We start from the raw sequence: 20,238 nt of genomic DNA, 5'->3' as shown, positions 1-20,238 counted from the left end.
ACAGGATCCCCGGGTGTGAGTCAGGGGCACGCATCTACCCCTTCCCCCTCACCCTCCCCTCCTCCACCGATCACTGGGGAGAGTTGGCAACTCTCATCCTTCTGTTTTTGCTTCATTCCTCAAATGCTCGGTTTTCCCTTTGAGTGTAAAGTATCTACTTGAGTCTCAACAGGTTGAAAACAAGGAAGAGGAACCGACACCCATCTCTGTGCGGTGTCCTGTCTCCCAGCCTGCAGAGCAAACACTCCTGTACCTCCTCCTCCTCTGCTTGCCCACTAGGCTCTTCCTCCCGCCAGCTCCGTTCAGGGGATGTGTTTGCAGTGAAACACTGAAGAATCCATAGGTTCTACGCTACTTGGTTTATGTGTCAGAAACTCCAAGGGATTTATCACCCAGAATCCCTCCTAATCGCGGCAGTTCAGCCTTATTCTCCTTCAGTTCTGTTGACAGTAAGGAATTCGAGTCCACTTAATTGTAAGAGTTTCTCACCTGGTCATGGGAGCTCCTTAAAAGTAAGGAGTTTCTGGAAAGTACACCCTAAAGCCTGTGAATGACTGTCACTCGCATCCAGTGCTCTTGTCTTTTGGTGGCACCTGGGCTGAGCTGACACACTCAGGAGCCTGGAGAAAGTGGACAAGGGGTCTGCAGCATCTGCGTGCCCTCTGGAGCAGCCGCGGGTCTCTTCTGCATGCCAGGCGCAGCACCTCACAGACAAGGACCTCACATCCACACTCAGTCAGAGAGCCTCACCTGCCCTTTTCCTTTCAGCTGATGTTCCTTTTGGTTTAAATATATCTCTATCCTCTCCAGTGAGCTGCTTGTTAACTGTGTTGATTGATTTCTATGTTGTTGTTCAGTCACTAAGTCCCATCCGACTCTGCAACCCCCATGGACTGCAGCACGCTAGGCTTCGCTGTCCTTCACTATCTCCCCAAGGTTGCTCAAACTCATGACCATTGAGTTGGTGATGCCATCCAGCCATCTCATCCTCCGTCGTCCTTCTCCTCCTGCGTTCAGTCTTTGCCAGCATCAGGGTCTTGTCCAGTGAGTAAGCTCTTCACATCAGGTGGCCAAAGTGTTGGCATTCCAGCTTCAGCATCAGTTCTTCCAATGAGTATTCAGAGTTGATTTCCCCTAGGATGGACTAGTTTGATCTCCTTGCAGTCCAAGCTACTCTCAGAAGTCTTCTCCAGCGCCACAATTTGAAAGCATCACTTCTTCGGCGCTCAGCCTTCTATATGGTCCAGCTATTACTTTGTGCTGTGCACAGTCATGCAGTCGTGTCTGACACTTTGAGACCCCATGGACTGTAGCCCACCAGGCTCCTCTGTCCATGGAATGTCCCAGACAAGAATACTGGAGTGGGTTGCCATTTCCTTCTCCAGGGAATGTTCCCAACCCAGGGATCGAAGTGGGTCTCATGCATTGCAGGCGGATTCTTTACCGTCTGAGCCACCAGGGAAGCCCCAGAATACTGGAGTGGGTAGCCTATCCCTTCTCCAGGGGATCTTCCTGACTGAACTCTCACTCTATATACTCTCAAAAGGGAGTTTTCAGGAAAGAAAATGCAAAACTCAGTGATACTAGGTTGTTAAAAAGCTCCTCTGGGTTCCCTATCTCCCCCCTCTACATCTTTGAGTTTGAGGGCCCCAATTTTGAGAAACACTGAGGTCTGGGAAACGAAGGTGGGGTGCTGACCCTGCCACACAGACACCAGCGTGAGAACAGCCTCTGAGAAGGGGTACTTTTGTTGTGAGTTTGCTCGGCCTCCCTGCAGGGAGGCAGGGTGCTCTGGGAGGCCCCCAGCACCGGCGCGGAGAGTAACTGGTCTCCAGCGATGCTTCGGACGTCCAGTGTCCTGTATTTTAATCCAGTTATGGATAGTATTGTTATCATTTGTTGTCTAGTCACTATGTTGTCTCTTACTTCATCCTAATAGTATGGACCTGTATGGGTCTGTTTTGGTTAGAAATAAACAGTCCTGCTTTTTGTTGACAATCTTAATTAGTGGATACATGCAGAATTTTATGAGCTTTACTAGTTACTGTTTTCTTTAGTTGGGAAGCCGTTACCACTCAGTTAACTATGGTGCAGTGATTTTGTTGGGTGCTGTGATGTATGTGGTTTCATGTTCTGCTGTCTTAGCAGAGGTCACATCTGCATGTGTGCAGGTCGCATTTCTTAAGTCATAACTGAGCAGCTGGATATGTTGGTTGGTGGAAGGATGGGACCTTGACACAGAGGACCGTCCTCAGCAACCTGCCAGGGGTTAGCACGCAGGTGTGTAACATTTCTGTTGCATCTTTTGTTTTCACAGTGAGAGAAAAGCGCAAGAGTCTCTTCATTAACCATGTAAGTGGAGCTGTTCCCCTGTGTTCTTCGTAATAACTGTCCAGAGACCATCCACACTGTGTGTGCGGTGGGGAAGTGGTCCGCGAATCTTGTCTGCACGTGGAAGAGTGTGAAGAAGGCTGCGGGGCACTCGTGCTCTGTTTGGCCTGTGGCTGGACGGGCACGGCTTGGCATTTATCACCAGGGCCAGTGTGTGACCTGAAGCCCCGGGCTGCTGCTGCTCCTGGATTGTTGTGCGTGGACAGGGCGACATCAGATCCCACAGGTCCTTTCCTGCCTCCCTTCCCCCAAGTGACTGTCTCCTAACTCTGTCCCATTTGAATAAGCAAACACATGTTTTCTTCCCGCTTGTTTATAGGTGTGGTAGAGTCTGCGTTTTCCTTCGATGCTCTAAGAAAGGATGAACAGACAACACTTGAATTTTAAAACGAATTAAAAAAAAACCCAGCTGTAGTCTTTTACCCATTCTGAGCAGCGTCTCCCTGCCCTGCTGGCTGGCTGGGGTGCAGCCAGCCTCCCTCCACCCTGCCCAGGGGTGATCTCAAGCTGCGCCACTACCCCCCCAGGACTGTGGTGCCCGGCCACCAGGAAAACTATGGCCACACATCCTAATCCTCTAAACTTAGGCCTCTTGATGAAGTAGGTGTGTTACCAAATAAGTATATGCCATCAATTCTCATATTGAAAACGAGAATGATGTATTTGATTTCTCAGGATTTCTAAACTGTCTGCATTTAAGTGTTTGTGGATCTTGAAGTACTAGGCACTGGAGCTTTGTGCTAAACAGACTTAAAGCCATAGTATTGCCTTTTCTGCTCTTTGAAAATCTGGGCAAAATGCAGTTGAAAGGAAATTCATAGCCAGACCCTTGCACCCAAAGGGCTCAGCGCATAGGAGGTTGGTGAGTCCTTCATAGGCAGTGGTCTCAGGGTTGGAGAGACGCCCTATAGTTTTTATCAGATTCTTACAGCAATTCGCAGCCTTTTCCCGGCCCTCTCCAGTTTTGCCGCAGCAGTGTGAAGCATCTGTGAAATTACGAGCTGTGTCTTAAGGAAAATATGCGGAAAACTGCTGTGCCCTTTTTGGTTTTTTTGAAAGCTTTATCTGCCTGGACCTAGAGAGCTGAGAGGTTTGACCCCATTCTGTAAGTCTCACTCCCGCCTCTTCACGTGCCGGGGGCACTAGAGCACTGCCCCCCAGTCTGCACGTCTGCCCAGGAGCCTGTAGACCACCACTGCCGGTCATTGCAGCCCATGCCAGTGGCTGGAGGGGAGGCCTGCCCTTGTGCCAGCCGCACGCCCCACGTGTCTCCCCCATGCCCCACGACTTCATGCTCTGCGGCGTGCCGTCCTGGCACCTGTCCCCCACGCTGTGCCCCCTGACTCAGCGTGTCCTCTCACCCCTGCCAGCCCTCTCGCCCCCCAAGACAAAGAGTGGAAGCACAGTTGTCGGAATGTGCTCAGATGTGCTCATGCCTATAGAAGAAATCTCTGTGCTGCCTTATGTAATAGATGCCCGGGTACCAGCGTGCCCTCCAGACCACATTGCACAGTAGCATCTCAGCTCTGCCCACGCTGGGAGAAGCCACTGGAATGTGCCGTCAACCAACTGAAGTAGAACTGGAATGGAAGTACCTGCAGGTTCAATTAGGCTAATAAACCAGCTGTGCTTTTCAAGTTTTGAGACACTTGAGTGTCATAAGTTAGGGCAATAAAGAGACGATAAGTGGTAATAATCATCAGTACAGTCTAACGAACGTTTTATACCATGTTTGTGTCAGACTCTGTTCTTTAGTTTAATGTACTGGATAACTTTGCCCAGGAGGTACTGTGTGTCACTCCAGTCTTCCATATGGGGAAAGTGAGGCACAAAGAGTCAGCCATCTGAGCAGTGGAACCAGCCTGGGGCCCAGGGGCCTGACCCGGGCCATTCAGTCCTCAGACAGTCATACCAAGCGCCACCCGGACACAAGTTGTTTAGCTTTTTATCTGAAGACAGAGAGCGCTGTTTTCTGAATCAGGGCCCCAACTAACATTTGTAGTTTCTTTTGTCGTTGAACTCTGGAATGACCATTGTTCTTTGCCCTTGTTTATAAAATCCGTTGTGTTTTTTATTTGCTTTATTGTGAGGGATGTTGTTTCTTAATTTACCCTTCAAGTTTCTGAAGAACCTACTTATTAGTACATGCTGCTAAGACAATCTATAAAGAGGCTGCTATTTAAGAAAAAGCAGTGGACGTAGGTAAGCCATGTGAGGAAGGGTGAGGGGTGATGGTCACAACAGGGAAATAGCTTCTACCAGGTGGAGAGAAACAAGGTTTTTCCTGGCTCCAGGACAGTAACACAGTCTAGCAAGTGATGGAAGCTGACTTTGGATACACCCTCCAAGGAAGGGGCCAAAAGAAGGAACCCCTGGCTGGTAAAGAGGGTACCGCTTGCTGGTTGAGAATTGCCAAGAGACTTACAAAGTAAAAGGAGCTTCTTCTAAAAGAATTATAGGTTTTAAATCTTGAAGCTATTTGAGGATAAACCCTTTGGGGGTGTTTTAACAGTAAGTTAAACCAGGGCAAATTATAAAGATTAATATTCTAATAGCACTATGTTTTAGATGTAATTATCTGATCAACAGTTACATGAAAATTTAATACAATAGAGACACTTAGGTATTTTAGCAAAGATTGTGTAAAGGGCTTTATTTAAAGTTCATAGCTTAAAATTTGCTGAAGTTTTGGCTAGCTGTTTTAATGAATCTTTTAATTAAAATGCGGTAGTCTCTGATTATAAATTGTGGGTGGCATTGTCAGTGGCTAAGAATCTGGAATCTCTCTCCTGAAACCTAGGGAAAATGCACATCTTTTGCTTTAGCCTAATTTTTCCATGACATTTCCTCCCCTTGATGACAGCATACCTGAAGGGAATTGATCATTCTAAGTTAATGAAAAAATTAAAACAGAGTGAGTCAGGAGTTGAATGGCCTGCCTCCTTCACCCTCAGCAAAATAATCACAGTTATTTGTCTTAATATTGAGACAGGTGGTAGCTGTAAAAACTTTGCGAAGGAATATAGAGCCTTATCAGTTTAACAAGAGCCACATTTGTAGCTGGACTTGGAGCCAAAAGAATTTTGTTCAAGCCCTAAATCTACCAGCTGATAAAAGGGGGACCTTGAAAAAGTCTTGAAGTCATAGTTGTCTGATCTCGTAAAATGACTCCTGGTCTGCCTGTTTACCTAGTGGACTGAACAGAAGGTGATTTGCAAGTGATTTTAGCACCATCTGAGTATGTTGATGTTGTTATTGCTCATTAGATTTGTGAGTAAATTTTGTTTACTTTTCCAAGTTCAGTAGCAAAACTGATCAAAGTCTTTCTGGTGTTTTGAGTACGGATTTAGTTTTTTCATAAGTATTAAGCCATAGAAATTAAGGAATGAAGTGAATGTGATCCAGGAACTGAAATTTTTAAAATTCTAAACTTTGCTTTTGCCTCTTTGGGAGCTTTGCTCATAGAGCACAAATTTATTGAGCACTGTTCCTGCCTGCCTCTTCCACACGAAAGAGTTCAAACCAGGAACCAGGCAGGGGAGCTGCCCTGGGCTCAGGAGACTTTCTGTGGAGGGATCCTTGTTCTCTCAGCTCTTTTTTTTTTTTTTTTTGGTGGGGGGTGGATGTCAGATCAAGAGAAGTATACATTCTGTGAACCTTGTAGCCCTTCTAGCAAATGACTTAATGCCCAAATAGGGTTTCAAACTTAACCCTGTTATAACAATGCCAAGGACTTCTATTCGATTTAGAAATTACTAGATAGTTTGAAGAGGGCTTCCCTGATGGCTCAGATGATAACGAATCTGCCTGCACTGTAGGAAACCCGAGTTCCATCCCTGGGTCAGGAAGACCCCTTGGAGAAGGGAATGGCAACCCACTCCAGTATTATTGCCTGGAGAATCCCATGGACAGAGGAGCCTGATGGGCTACAGTCCATGGGGTTGCAAAGAGACAGAAAGCTGAGTTGGCATTCCCCGTTGGCACACCAGCCCTTAGTGATAGAGGGCTCAGACTAACAGATGGGGATCCCCAGTCACGACTGGCCCCTGGGGGTGCTAGTTTCCAGTTAACCCTGTGACCCCAAAGGGTACTTCTACTCCTGAAAGGAGGATGAGGAAGTGCCCACTCTGTGACCTGGTGTATCACTGACCTCCTCTCTTTAACTCTACTGCTCATGTTTTCTTAGGGAAACCATTTACTCTTGGCTGTTCCTATCACATTTTCATCTTGAGGAAATTTGTGTCAGAGGAAACAGTGGAAACCTCACAAATAGAAGCCAGTCATTGCTGTCCTTTGCTTCACTGGTGTGATTATTCCTAAATAATAATTCTCTTGTATCTCTAAAGATTCTTTAATATATCAACTAATTACTGAATTTTTGTGTTAAGTATATCTGTTAAGGTTTCTGTTTATAGTAGATTTTCCATTGGTGGGGAAATTTTCATAAGAATTTTTTTAAAAACTTGGCGCACATGTTAATATCTATTATTAGATTGCAAGTTTTTGTCTGTGACTTAAGTGTGATTGCTACCTGACCTACAAAAGAGATCAAAATGGTTTTTAATGTCTCCGGCTTGTCTTAATGAAACTGTTGTGATTAATTTGATAGACGTGAAAAATGCCATGTTAAAATTGCACTCAAGAAACTTGAACTTGACAGGCTTTTTTGGTGCCCTTATCTTACACAGGGCTTCCCTAGTAGCTCAGTTGGTAAAGAATCTGCCTGCAATGCAGGAGACCCAGGTTCGATCCCTGGGAAGGAAAGATCCCCTGGAGAAGGGAATGGCAACCTACTCCAGTACTCTTGCCTGGAGAATTCCATGGACAGAGGAGCCTGGAGGACTACATACAGCCCGTGGAATCGCAAAGAGTTGGACACAACTGTGCGTGTTATCTTACACAGGCACAGAACAATGTGTGCCTAAACACACTGGCCAAGATCAAGCCTTATCTTTTGAATTCCCTGACTCTGGTTATTTCCTCCTGACCTACATGCCCTTCGTAAAAGCAGCGCTCCGGAGGGTCATAGTGATTCCGTGGTGCAGTGCCCTCTGGCGGGAGTTTTAGGAACTGTATGCCCCAAGGAGTGACGATTAGCAAGAGGGGAGATTGTTTATAACACTGTCTTCTGTTTCTCAGGCTGTTGCATATTTCCATAATTTTATCACATGTGAAAGTGAAAGTCGCTTAGTCGTGTCCGACTCTTTGCAACCCCATGGATTCTCCGGGCCAGAATACTGGAGTAGGTAGCCGTTCCCTTCTCCAGGGGATCTTCCCAATCCAGGGATCAAACCCAGGTCTCCTGCATTGCAGGCAGATTCTTTTTTTTTTTTTTTTTCGGAATTCCTTCTCAGGTAGATTCCCTACTTCTTCCTCTTTTGTTTGGTTTGGTGGGCAACTCTCCTGTTCCTTTACCTGCTGAGTATTCCTCTGTCTCTTCATCTTGGTTATATTGCTGCGTTTGGGGTGGTCTTTTTATATTCTGGTAATTTGTGGAGTTCTCTTTATTATGGAGCTTCCTCACTGTGGGTGGGGTTCTATCAGTGGCTTGTCAAGGTTTCCTGGTTAGGGAGGCTTGTGTTGGAGTTCTGGTGGGTGGAGCTGGGTTTCTTCTCTCTGGAGTGCAGTGGAGTGACCAGTGATGGGTTATGAGACATCAAAAGTTTTGGAATAATTTTGAGCTGCCTGTATATTCAAGCTCAGGGGAGTGTTCCTGTGTTGCTGGAGAATCTGAGTGATATGTCTTGTTTTGGAACTTATTGGCCCTTGGGTGGAGCTTGGTTTCAGTGTAGGTATGAAGGCATTTGATGAGCTCCTATTGCTTAATGTTCCCTGAATTCAAGAGTTCTCTAATGTTTTCAGGCTTTGGATTTAAGCCTCCTGCTTCTGGTCTTCAGTTTTGTTTTTACAGTAGCCTCTAGACTTCTCCATCTATACAGCACCGATGATAAAACATCTAGGTTAAAGATGAAAAGTTTCTCCCCATTGAGGGACACTCAGAGAGGTTCACTGAGTTACAAGGAGAAGAGAAGATGGAGAGGGTAGTTAGAGGTAACTGAAATGAGAGGCGGTGAGATCAAAAGAGGAGAGAGCAAGCTAGGCAGTAGTCACTTCCTTATGTGCGATCTATAGTCTGGCCCGCTCAGAGGTATTTACGGAGTTATACAGGGAAGAGGAGAGGGAGGAAGTAGACAGAGGTGACCAGGAGGATAAGAGAGAGGAATGAGAAGGAGAGAGACAAATCCTGCCAGTAACCAGTTCCTTAGGTGTTCTCCACCGTCTGGAACACACAGAGATTCACAGAGTTGGATAGAGAAGAGATGAGGGAGAAGAGAGACAGAGGCCACCTGGTGGAGAAAAAGGAGAATCCATAGGAGAAGAGAGTGGTCAAGCCAGTAATCTCGCTCTCAGGTAAACTTGGGTAGTGAAGTTTGGGTTTTTAAATGAACAAAATTGACAACAAAAACCTAAGAGCAAAGGTTAAAAATCTAGAGTAGAGGTTGGATTTTCAAAAATACAATATTAAAGAAAAGAAGCAGAAGGAAAAAGGAGGAAAGAAAGAAAGAAAAAAAACCAAGAATTATTAAACAAACAAACAAACAAAACAAAACAAAACAAAAAAAAACCCACCAACAACCATCCAAAGGCTATATATGGTGTTTGCCTTAAAAAAAAAAAAAAGTCTTTTTTTTTAATAGTAATAATAGGTTATAGTAATAAAAATTAGAGGAGAAATAGAAGACTTAACAATTAAAAAAAAAGTTAGAAAAAAAAAAAGAAAAAGAAAAAAAAAAGGAATGATTTTTAAAATAGTAAAAATATATCTGGCCCTTCTCTGATGTTTTGGGCCGTGTGGGAACACTTCCAAGGTGGTTCCCTCTGTTTAACTTCTTCCGTTTGCTGGTTTTTCAGGCTCACTAGTTCAGTCGCGCTGTGGGGAGGGGGGATGCTGCAAATAAATAGCACTGTCGTGTGCTCACAGTGTCTCAGCCCCGCTTGACCTGTCCCTTCTCGCAGCGCACAAACTGCTCTGGCTCTACGATGCACAGCCGGGAACCGTCTGGGGCCGGCCCTAGGCTGCGTGCACTTCCCAGTCCAAGCCACTCAGGTTTGGCGCTCAGGCAGCCCTCAGAGGCACAGATTTGGCTGGGACTGCGCTTTGTGCCCTTCCCAGGTCCGAGTAGCTCAGGAGTTTGGCGAGCGTGATCGCCGCGGCTTGTCACCTTTTCTGTCGCTGCTGCTCAGCTTTCTGGGTGGACCGCTGGCGTCCCCCGTGAGGCAGATTGTGACTGTCCAGCACCCCCAGAAGTCTTAGCAAAGAAGCCTGCTTGCAGTTAGGTAAGTAAAGTCTCTCTGGGTCTGCAATTGCCCCTTTCCAGTCCTTACGGCTCTGGCTGCCTGTCCCTGGCGGGGGATGGTCTGCAGCCGGCTTTTTCCGTTCCGTCCTTTATTCTGTGCTTGGTCCTGGCGGTGTCTTATGTTCGAGCTTTTCGTGCGGTAGCTATCACACAGTCTGGTTTACTAGCGCAAGTTAGATCGTTCTGGTTGCGCGTGGGGCGTTCCTGCCCGATTCTTACAAAGCACTGCAGCCCACGCCTCCCGCGCGTCCCTGCTCTGCCCCCACTTCCCAATGGCGGATGCAGGCGTCTGTGCTGCTTTTCCGCTGGGGGAGTTACTGTTGGGCTTGTAATCTCTTGGTTTTAATTATTTCTTTATTTTTCCTTCCTGTTATGTTGCCCTCTGTGTTTCCAAGACTCGCCACAGACTCGGCAGGGAGAGTGTTTCCTGGTGTTTGGAAACCTCTCTTCTTAAAATTCCCTTCCCGGGACGGGCTTTCCTTCCCGGGACGGAGCTCCCTCCCCACCTCCTTTGTCTCCTTTTTCGTCTTTTATATTTTTTCCTACCTGTTTTTGAAGACAATGGTCTGGTTTTCTGGTTGCCTGATGTCCTCTGCCAGCCTACAGAAGTTGTTTTGTGGAGTTTGCTCAGCGTTGAAATGTTCTTTTGAGGAATTTGTGAGGGAGAAAGTGGTCTTCCCGTCCTATTCCTCCGCCATCTTTATGCTCCTCCTCCTGCAGGCAGATTCTTTACCAGCTGAGCCACAAAGGAAGCCCTTATTGCATGGGAAACCTTATTAAATAAGAAGTAAATGTTAAACAGGGCTTTTGGTCTCTGATGAGCTTTAAGGCTCCCTTCGTGTTCATAAACCATGGATACTAAGGGCTTCCCTGGGGGTGGGCAGCTGAGTCAGGGCAGTGTTATTATCCTTAAGGAACTGATTGTTTTGGTTGCTGAAAATGACACTTTTGATTGTCAGCATAGCACCAGGCCAGTCGAAACTGGTTTGGATGATTTGCTTTTTTTTTTTTTTTTTAGCATGCTTTGAGCAAGAATGATCCAGATTGATATATACTAGTCAAATTGCCCACAATCGCCTGATCTGCTTACTATTCAGTTAGATGTCATCTGTATGTAATTTAAATTCTTTTTCTTTAGCAGTATGTTTTAGAAGTATAGTTCTCAGTTCTAAAGTTTTCCAAAGAGCTCAGAGTTTACACAGCCTGAAAGAACCAGATGCTCAGCTGCCACAGGCACCCCTGAGGCTCATCCACGGGTCATGTTTTCAAAAGCATCAGATAACTCTCACCTTTAAAACGTATTTTGCCCTTAAAGGAGTACTTTTTTCTTTACATCTTCACCTCGTGAAATTGAAGAGTAGGAGATTCTAAATTAACAGTGGCTGCATCTTCCATGGTCCCCAAATTGACTGTACCTCAGGGGTAGGAAAAAAAATGGGTGCTGCAGACTCCTGTCTTAATTCTGGCGCCTCACGCCAGGTTGCCTCCTGAAGCATGGGCTTTTGCTGGTGAGATAAGTACATGCTTCTTGTTTCTCAGTGATTTTTATGGACTCTGCAGCATACCCTTTGATGCTCGATTTTGGGAGTGTGCTGAGCTGATGGAGGTTTCAGACCGGGAGTGGTGGTGGTGACTTTTTTATATGGAAGAACATGGAATTCCACTGTAGGAAGAAAGTGAGTTTTGTGCTGTACTTGATGATAGTATTAACATTTCTTGGTAAGACACTTTTCCTCTATAGGCTGGTCTCAAGGTGAAGGGGATGATGTTCCTTGGAAGAATTTTGAGCCCCTTTTTAATTGTTCTTGTCTTGTTGCCATTGTTTTTGTAGCATCCTCCAGGACAAATAGCGAGGAAATACAGCTCCTGCTCGACTATTTTCCTAGATGATAGCACAGTCAGTCAACCAAACCTCAAGTATACAATTAAATGGTGGGTATACGCATTTTTCCTTCACTGAATGTCTTTTCTGTTCCTTAACCTGCTGGCTAACTGTTCGGTTGTGGGGTCTGTAAGTGGTAGGATTGGGTCGAGGGAAGACATTGACACTCAGGGAGTCTTTTAAAAATGTGATTTTGGGAGTTAAAATTTGGAGGTGTTCAAAATATTTATGTATATTACCATTTACAAAAAAGACCAAAATTTTCAATGACTTGAAATTGTTCGTTAAGCATAGTTTTGTTTTGTGCATGCTTTCTGCCTTCCCAGTTTGTATGAACTCCATCCCAGCCTAACTCTGCCTGAATTTTACCGTCAGAATGTGATGGGTCCCACTTTGACTTGGGGCTTCAGTAGAGAGCAGGCCTGGCACCGTGGAAGTGTGCTTGTCTGGAGCAAGGACAGCAGGCTTCTGACCTTGGCTCCCTCCCCAGCGGGGAGGATGGGAGTGAAGACCCTTTGCTTTGGGCTTCTGCTGTAGAGTGGGGTTTAAGGGAGGAAGGGGAGTCTTTGGATTAAAATCTTTCCCTTTGGGCTTCAGCTCCCTTATTTTAAAGTGGGAAGTGGGAGAGTTGGAACACTGGTTTTCCCTGAAGTGTGCCCCCCAGCATTGTAGTAGGAAGCCTTGACTGAGGTTACAGAGACCCACTTGCTAGGGATCTGATCTAGGCTTAACTATGAAAAACCTGGGATATTTTGCCTCTGTACTCATTTAAGGAGAATCCATGTTTAACAGTTCTCTGTGCCATTGTGTGCAGTGAGTGTTTGCTCTCTAAATAAGATGCTTTCTGTTCCATTGGGCCAGGCCTTCAGGTCTAGAAACCCTTTCCTGCACATGCCCATATGTGACAGTGAGTTAGGCCTGCTAGGCAGTGGAGACTGGGATAGTCTTCTATGGACCGTGTCCCCTCCAGGGGAAAGGTGAGAGGTGGGCCCACCTGGAGAGTTGGCTGAGTTGCATGTCTCTAAGACCTAAATGGGAATGTAGCTTCTTCCTTTGTTCCATTGGTGATAGAGGGTGTGGTGGTGACCAATGGGCATCACCCCATGATAGACACTCACAGCTAAGGGACCATGTGTGCCCTCGCTCCACTGTTCTCCCCTTGGTCAAGCCACTTTGCCCTGGGAGCTTCATGCCAGGAACGAGAGGTGCTGGGGAGTGGGAGCCTGGAGACCTGATAGCTAGCACCCACTCCAGCCCTGGAGCCCAGCCTCCCTGGGGTCTGAGACCTGCCTTCCGGGGCCAGTGGGTTTCCTGGGCCTCCGACTCTGTTGCTTAGCACTTCCCCTGGGGATGACTTCACACTGCCCCTGGTTGTGACACAGACACTCAGGAGCCCAGCAGGAAATCTGGGTGACAGTTGGATACTTCGGTATTGAGTCTGGGAGGTACCAGCTCCAAAGTCATGTGTGTGGTTTGTGCATCAGCAGTTTTAGCCATACTGCACTTGCAAGGCCCCCACAGGGGCTTAAGGGCTCCACGAGGTGTGTCTGGCCCCACACATCTAGGATCTGGATTGTCAGCCTTTCCAGGAGGGTTTCATGGGTAGCCAAGGCTGAGGACCCTAGACGTCTGTGGACCTCTGCCTTCCAATTCTCTTGAAGGTGTCACCTGTGGTTAATAAACCAAGAGGAAGAAAAGGGTCTCCCATGCAAAGGGTGGAACGTCCAACCTGACACCCTCAGTCTCATCAGGTCATGACTTGTATCTGCAAAAAATACAAAAACTTAACCTGTCTTAAGAACTACCACAGATGCTGGACTCTTCTAGAAAACATCACATCGACTTGGTCTCTCCTCGTTGTAGACACTGACAACTGGTATATGGTATCAGTTTGTCTCATTACTGTGATGTTGTGATGTTGATTATGTGCCTAAAGTGGTCACCAGAGAGCACCAGGTAGAGTTCCCTGTGCTGTACACTCTAACACCCTCTTACTGAGATGCCCATAGTTCCCTGTTGGTGGGTTTTCTTCTTGTTGAAACAAGCAATGAAACTACTCAAGGACTCTGATGAAGAGGGACATGAAGAGGTCAAGCCCTGAGCCTCTAGAGTGGGAGCACTGACTCTAAGACCCTCGACTACCAGAGAACTAACCCTAGGGAGTACCAAATAGTGAGAACTCACACAAAGGAAACCACTTGAATACAAGATCCAGCATCATGCAACCACCAGTAGCACCCTTTGCAGGATGCCCCATCTAAACAACAAACAAAACAAAAATACAAACTCAATGATCAGCAGACAGGATTATCACCTCACTCAGCCTTGCCCATCAGAGGAAAAACAAACAAAAAACTCACCACAAATCTCACCCTATACCAAGCTTACACAAACCACTGGACCAGCCTTAGGAGGGCAGAAACCAAAAGGAAGGAAGAATTCAACCTTGAAGCCAGGGAAAATGAGACCTCAGACACATTGTTTAAAAAAATAATAATGAAAAGGCAGAGAAATACTACACAAATGAAGGACCAAATTAGAAACACAGAAGTCCAAATAAATGAAGAGGAAATAGGCAAACTACCTGAAAAAGAATTCAGAGTAATGATAGTAAAGATGATCAAAAACCTTGAAATCAAAATGGGCAAAATGCAAGAATCAATTAACAAAGACCTTGAAGAATTAAAGAATAAACATACAGAGACAAACAACACAATTACTGAAATTAAAAATACTCTGGAAAGAATCTGAAGCAGACCAAATCAGTGAGCTGGAAGATAAAATGGTGGAAATAACTTCAGGAGAGCAGAATAAAGTAAAAAGAATGAAAAGAACTGAGGATAGTCTCAGAGACCTCTGGAACAGTATCAAATGCACAAACATTCGAATTATAGGGGTCCCAGAAGAAGAAGAGAAAAAGAAAGGCTATGAGAAAAATTTTGAAGAGATTATAGTTGAAATTTCCCCAACATGGAAAAGGAAATCGTCAAATCAAGTCCAAGAGGCACAGAGAGTCCCATACAGGATAAACCCAAGGAGAAACATGCTAAGACACATACTAATCAAACTAACAAAGACTAAACACAAAGAAAGAATATTAAAAGCAGCAAGGGAAAAGCAACAAGTAACATACAAGGGAAACACCATACATTTAACAGCCGATCTTTCAGCAGAAACTCTGCAGGCCAGAAGGGAATGGCAGGATATATTTAAAATACTGAAAGGGAAAAATCTACAACCAAGATTACTGTACCTGGTGAGGATCTCATTCAGAACTGATGGAGAAATAAAAAGCTTTTTAGATAAGCAAAAGTTAAGAGAATTCAGTACCATGAAACCAGCTTTACAACAAATGTTAAAGGGACTTATATAGTCTACAAATGCAAGAGAAGGAACAAGATCTTCAAAATCAACCCCAAACAATTAAGAAAATGGCAATAGGAACATATATATCAATAATTACTTTAAATGTAAATGGATTAAATGCTCCAACAAAAAGACACAGACAGGCTGAATGTATACAAAAACAAGACCCATATATATGTTGTCTACAAGAAACCCACTTCAGACCTCAGGACACATATAGACTGAAAGTGAGAAGATGGCAAAATATATTCCATGCAAACAGGAAGCAAAAGAAAGCTGGAGTAGCAATCCTCGTATCAGACAAAATAGACCTTAAAATAAAGAATATCACAAGAGATAAGGAAGGACGCTACATAATGATCAGGGGATCAATCCAAGAGGACGACATAACAATTGTAAATATCTATGCACCCAACATAGGAGCACCTAATACATAAGACAAACACTAACAGACATAAAAGGAGAAATTGACAGTAACACAATAATAATAGGAGACCCCGCTCACACCATTGGACTGATGGTCAAAACAGAAAACTAATAAGGAAACACAAGTCTTAAATGATACATTAGATGAGATGGATCTCATTGATATCTTCAGGACATTCCATCTAAATGCAGAAGAATATACCTTCTCAAGTGCACATGGAACATTCTCCAGGATAGACCACATCTTGGTCACAAATCAAACCTCAGTAAATTTAAGAAAATTGAAATTGTATCAAGCATCTTTGACCACAATGCTATGAGACTGCTGCTGCTGCTGCTAAGTCACTTCAGTCGTGTCCAACTCTGTGCGACCCCATAGATGGCAGCCCACCAGGCTCCCCCATCCCTGGGATTCTCCAGGCAAGAACACTGGAGTGGATTGCCATTTCCTTCTCCAGTGCATGAAAGTGAAAAGTGAAAGTGAAGTCGCTCAGTCGTGCCCGACTCTTAGTGACCCCATGGACTGCAGCCTGCCAGGCTCCTTCGTCCATGGCATTTTCCAGGCAAGAGTACTGGAGTGGGGTGCCATTGCCTCCTCCAGATAGCAGTTATAAGAAAGAAAACTGTAAGAAACGCAAACACATGGAGATTAAACACTATGTTTCTAAATAACCAACAGGTTCCTGAAGAAATCAAAAGGAAAATTAAAAAATTTCTAGAAACAAATAACAATGAAAACATGACAACTCAAAACCTATGGGATGCAGCAAAAGCAGTCCTAAGAGGGAAGTTTATAGCATCACAACCCTACCTCAAGACACAAACATCAAATAGACAGCCTAACTTTACACCCAAAACAACTGGAAAAAGGACAGAACACCCCCAAAATTAGTAGAAGGAGAGCAGTCATAAAGATTTGAGCAGAAATAAATGAAAAAGAAATGAAAGAAACAATAGTAAAGGTTAATAAAACTAAAAGCTGGTTCTTTAGGAAGATAAACTTGACAAACCTTTAGCCAGACTCATCAAGAAAAAAAGGAGAATCAAATCAACAAAATTAGAAATGAAAAAGGAGAGATTACAACAGACAGTGCAGAAATACAAAGGATTATAAGATAAGAGACTATTATGAACGACTATGAGAGTCCCTTGGACTGCAAGGAGATCCAACCAGTCCATTCTGAAGGAGATCAACCCTGGGATTTCTTTGGAAGGAATGATGCTAAAGCTGAAACTCCAGTACTTTGGCCACTTCATGCGAAGAGTTTACTCATTGGAAAAGACTTTGATACTGGGAGAGATTGGGGGCAGGAGAAGAAGGGGATGACCAAGGATTAGATGGCTGGATGGCATCACTGACTGGATGAACACAAGTCTGAATGAACTCCAGGAGTTGGTGATGGGCAGGGAGGCCTGTCATGCTGCGATTCATGGGGTCACAGAGTCAGACACGACTGAGCGACTGAATTGAACTGAACTGATATGGCAATAAAATGGATAACCTGGAAGAAATGGACAGATTCTTAAAAAAGTTTAATCTTCCCGGAAGAAATAGAAATTATGAACAACCCAATTATAAGCACTGAAATTGAACCTGTGATCAAAAATCTCCCCAAAAACAAAAGCCTAGGACCAGATGGCTTCACAGGAGAGTTCTGTTAAACATTTAGAGAAGAGCTAATGCCTATCCTTCTAAAATTCTTTCAAAAAATTACAAAGGAAGGAACACTTTCAAACTTATTCTACGAGGCCACCATCACCCAGATACCAAAACCAGACAAAGTCAACACAAAAAAGAAAACCTTATTGCCAAATTCAGACTTAAACTGAAGAAAGTGGGGAAAACCACTAGACCATTCAGGTATGACCTAAATCAAATCCCTTACGATTATACAGTGGAAGTGACAGATAGATTCAAGGGATTAGATCTGATTGAGTGCCTGAAGAACTATGGACAGAGGTTCATGATACTGTACAGGAGGCAGTGATCAAGACCACCCCCATGGAAAAGAAATGTGGAAAGGCAAAATGATTGTCTGAGAAGGCCTTACAAATAGCTGTGAAAAGAAGAGAAGCTAAAGGCAAAGGAGAAAAGGAAAGATATACCCACTTGAATGCAGAGTTCCAAGGAATAGCAAGGAGAGATAATAAAGCCTTCCTCAGTGATCAATGCAGGGAAATAGAGGAAAACAATAGAATGGGAAAGACTGGAGATCTCTTCAAGAAAATTAGGGATACCAAGAGAACTTTTCATGCAAAGGACAAAAGGACACAATGGTGTGGACTTAACAGAAGCAGAAGATATTAAGAGGAGGTGGCAAGAATACACAGAAGAACTATATGAAAAAGATCTTCAAGACCCAGATAATCGAGATGGTGTGATGACTCACCTAGAGCCAGACATCCTGGAATGTGAAGTCAAGTGGGCCTTAGGAAGCATCACTATGACCAAAGCTAGTGGAGGTGATGAAATTCCAGTTGAGCTACTTCAAATCCTGAAAGATGATGCTGTGAACGTGCTGCACTCAATATGCCAGCAAATTTGGAAACCTCAGCCGTGGCCACAGGACTGGAAAAGGTCAATTTTCATTCCAATCCCGAAGAAAGACAATGCCAAAGAATGGTCAAACTACCGCACAATTGCACTCATCTCACACACTAGTAAAGTAATGCTCAAAATTCTCCAAGCCAGGCTTCAACAGTATGTGAACCAAGAACTTGCAGATGTTTAAGCTGGATTTAGGAAAGACAGGAACCAGAGATCAAATTGCCAACATCTATTGGATCACGGAAAAAACGAGAGAGTTCCAGAAAAACATCTATTTCTGCTCTATTGACTATGCCAAAGCCTTTGACTGTGTGGATCACAACAAACTGGAAAATTGTGAAAGAGATGGGAATACCAGACCACCTGACCTGCCTCTTGAGAAATCTGTATGCAGGTCAGGAAGCAACAGTTAGAACTGGACATGGAACAACAGATTGGTTCCAAATGGGAAAAGGAGTACGTCAAGGTGGAATATTGTCACCCTGCTTATTTAACTTCTATGCAGAGCACACCATGAGAAACGCTGGGCTGGAGGAAGCACAAGCTGGAATCAAGATTGCCAGGAGAAATATCAATAACCTCAGATGTGCAGATGACACCACCCTTACCACAGAAAGCGAAGAAGAACTAAAGAGCCTCTTGATGAAATTGAAAGAGGAGTGAAAGAGTTGGCTTAAAGCTCAACGTTCAGAAAACGAAGATCATGTCATCCAGTCCCATCCCTTCATGGTAAATAGTTGGGGAAACAATGAAACAGTGGCAGGGTTTATTTTTTGAGCTCCAAAATCACTGCAGATGGTGACTGCAGCCATGAAATTAAAAGATGCTTACTCCTTGGAAGGAAAGTTATGACCAACCTAGACAGCATATTAAAAAGCCAAGACATTACTTTGCCAACAAAGGTTTGTCTAGTCAAGGCTATGGTTTTTCCAGTAGTCACATGAATGTGAGAGTTGGACTATAAAGAAAGCTGAGCGCCAAAGAATTTATGCTTTTGAACTGTGGTGTTGGAGAAGACTCTTGAGAGTCCCTTGGACTGCAGGGAGATCCAACCAACCCATCCTAAAGGAAATCAATCAGTCCTGAATATTCACTGGAAGGACTGATGTTGAAGCTGAAGTTCTGATAGTTTGGCCACCTGATGCGAAGAACTGCCTCATTTGAAAGACCCTGATGCTGGGAAAGATTGAGGGCAGGAGGAAAAGGGGACGACAGAAGATGAGATGGTTGGATGGCATCACCGACTCAATGGACATGAGTTTGAGTAAACTCCGGGAGTTGGTGATGGACAGGGAGGCCTGGCATGCTGCAGTCCGTGGGGTCACAAAGAGTCGGACACAACTCAGCAACTGAACTGAACTGAAGAAGACAAAGGAACTGTACACAAAAAATTATAAGACACTAATGAAAAAAATCAAAGATGACATTAAACAGATGGCGAGATATTCCATGTTCCTGGGTAGGAAGAATCAATACTGTGAAAATGACTATACTACCAAACGCAGTCTATAGATTCACTCTGATCCCTATGAAATTACCAATGACATTTTTCACACAACTAGAACAAAAGATTTCATAATTAATAGGGAAACACAAAAGACCCCGATAGCCAAAGTAGTCTTGAGAAAGAAGAATGGAGCTGGAGGACTCAACCTTCCTGACTTCAGATTATACTACAAAGCTTCAGTCATCAAGACAGTATGGTACCGGCACAAAAACAGAAATATACACCAATGGAACAAGATACAAAGTCCAGAAATAAACCCATGCACCTATGGGTACCTTATTTTTTACTAAGGAGGCGAGAATATACAATGGGCCAAAGACAGCCTCTTCAATAAATGGTGCTGGGGAAACTGGAGATCTACATGTAAAAGAATGAATTTAGAACACTTCCTAGCACCATACACAAAGATAAACTCAAAATGGATTAAAGACCTAAATACAAGACCAGAACTATAAAAACCCTTAGATGAAAACATAGGCAGAACACTTGATGACATAAAGCAAGATCCTGTGTGACCCACCTAGCGTAATGGAAATAAAAACAGAAGTAAACAAGTGGGACCTGACTAAACTTAAAATCTTTTGCACAGCAAAGGAAACACTAAGCAAGCTGAAAAGACAACCCTCAGAATGCTGTCTGGAGAAAATAATAGCAAATGAAACAACTGACAGAAGATTACTTTCTGAAATATATAAGCAGCTCATACAACTCAATACCAGAAAAACAAACAATCCAATCAAAAAGTGGGAAAAAGACCTAA

At 44.2% G+C, this 20,238-nt stretch overlaps 1 protein-coding gene across 3 annotated transcripts in view; it reads left to right on the top strand.

Moving 5' to 3' along the window:
* CCNY (cyclin Y) overlaps positions 1-20,238 on the top strand; it is a 111,808-nt gene that overhangs the window by 73,080 nt on the left and 18,490 nt on the right. For all 3 annotated transcript variants that reach the window (XM_068987917.1, XM_068987916.1, XM_068987918.1), the window contains 2 exons: positions 2,318-2,352; positions 11,581-11,681. In XM_068987917.1, coding sequence (XP_068844018.1) covers positions 2,318-2,352; positions 11,581-11,681 — 136 coding nt within the window. The remainder of the gene's footprint in view (positions 1-2,317; positions 2,353-11,580; positions 11,682-20,238) is intronic.

Source organism: Capricornis sumatraensis, chromosome 15 (assembly GCF_032405125.1).
Source record: "Capricornis sumatraensis isolate serow.1 chromosome 15, serow.2, whole genome shotgun sequence".
In the NCBI taxonomy this organism is placed as follows: Eukaryota; Metazoa; Chordata; class Mammalia; order Artiodactyla; family Bovidae; genus Capricornis; species Capricornis sumatraensis.
This window is presented reverse-complemented; position numbering and strand designations above follow the sequence as displayed.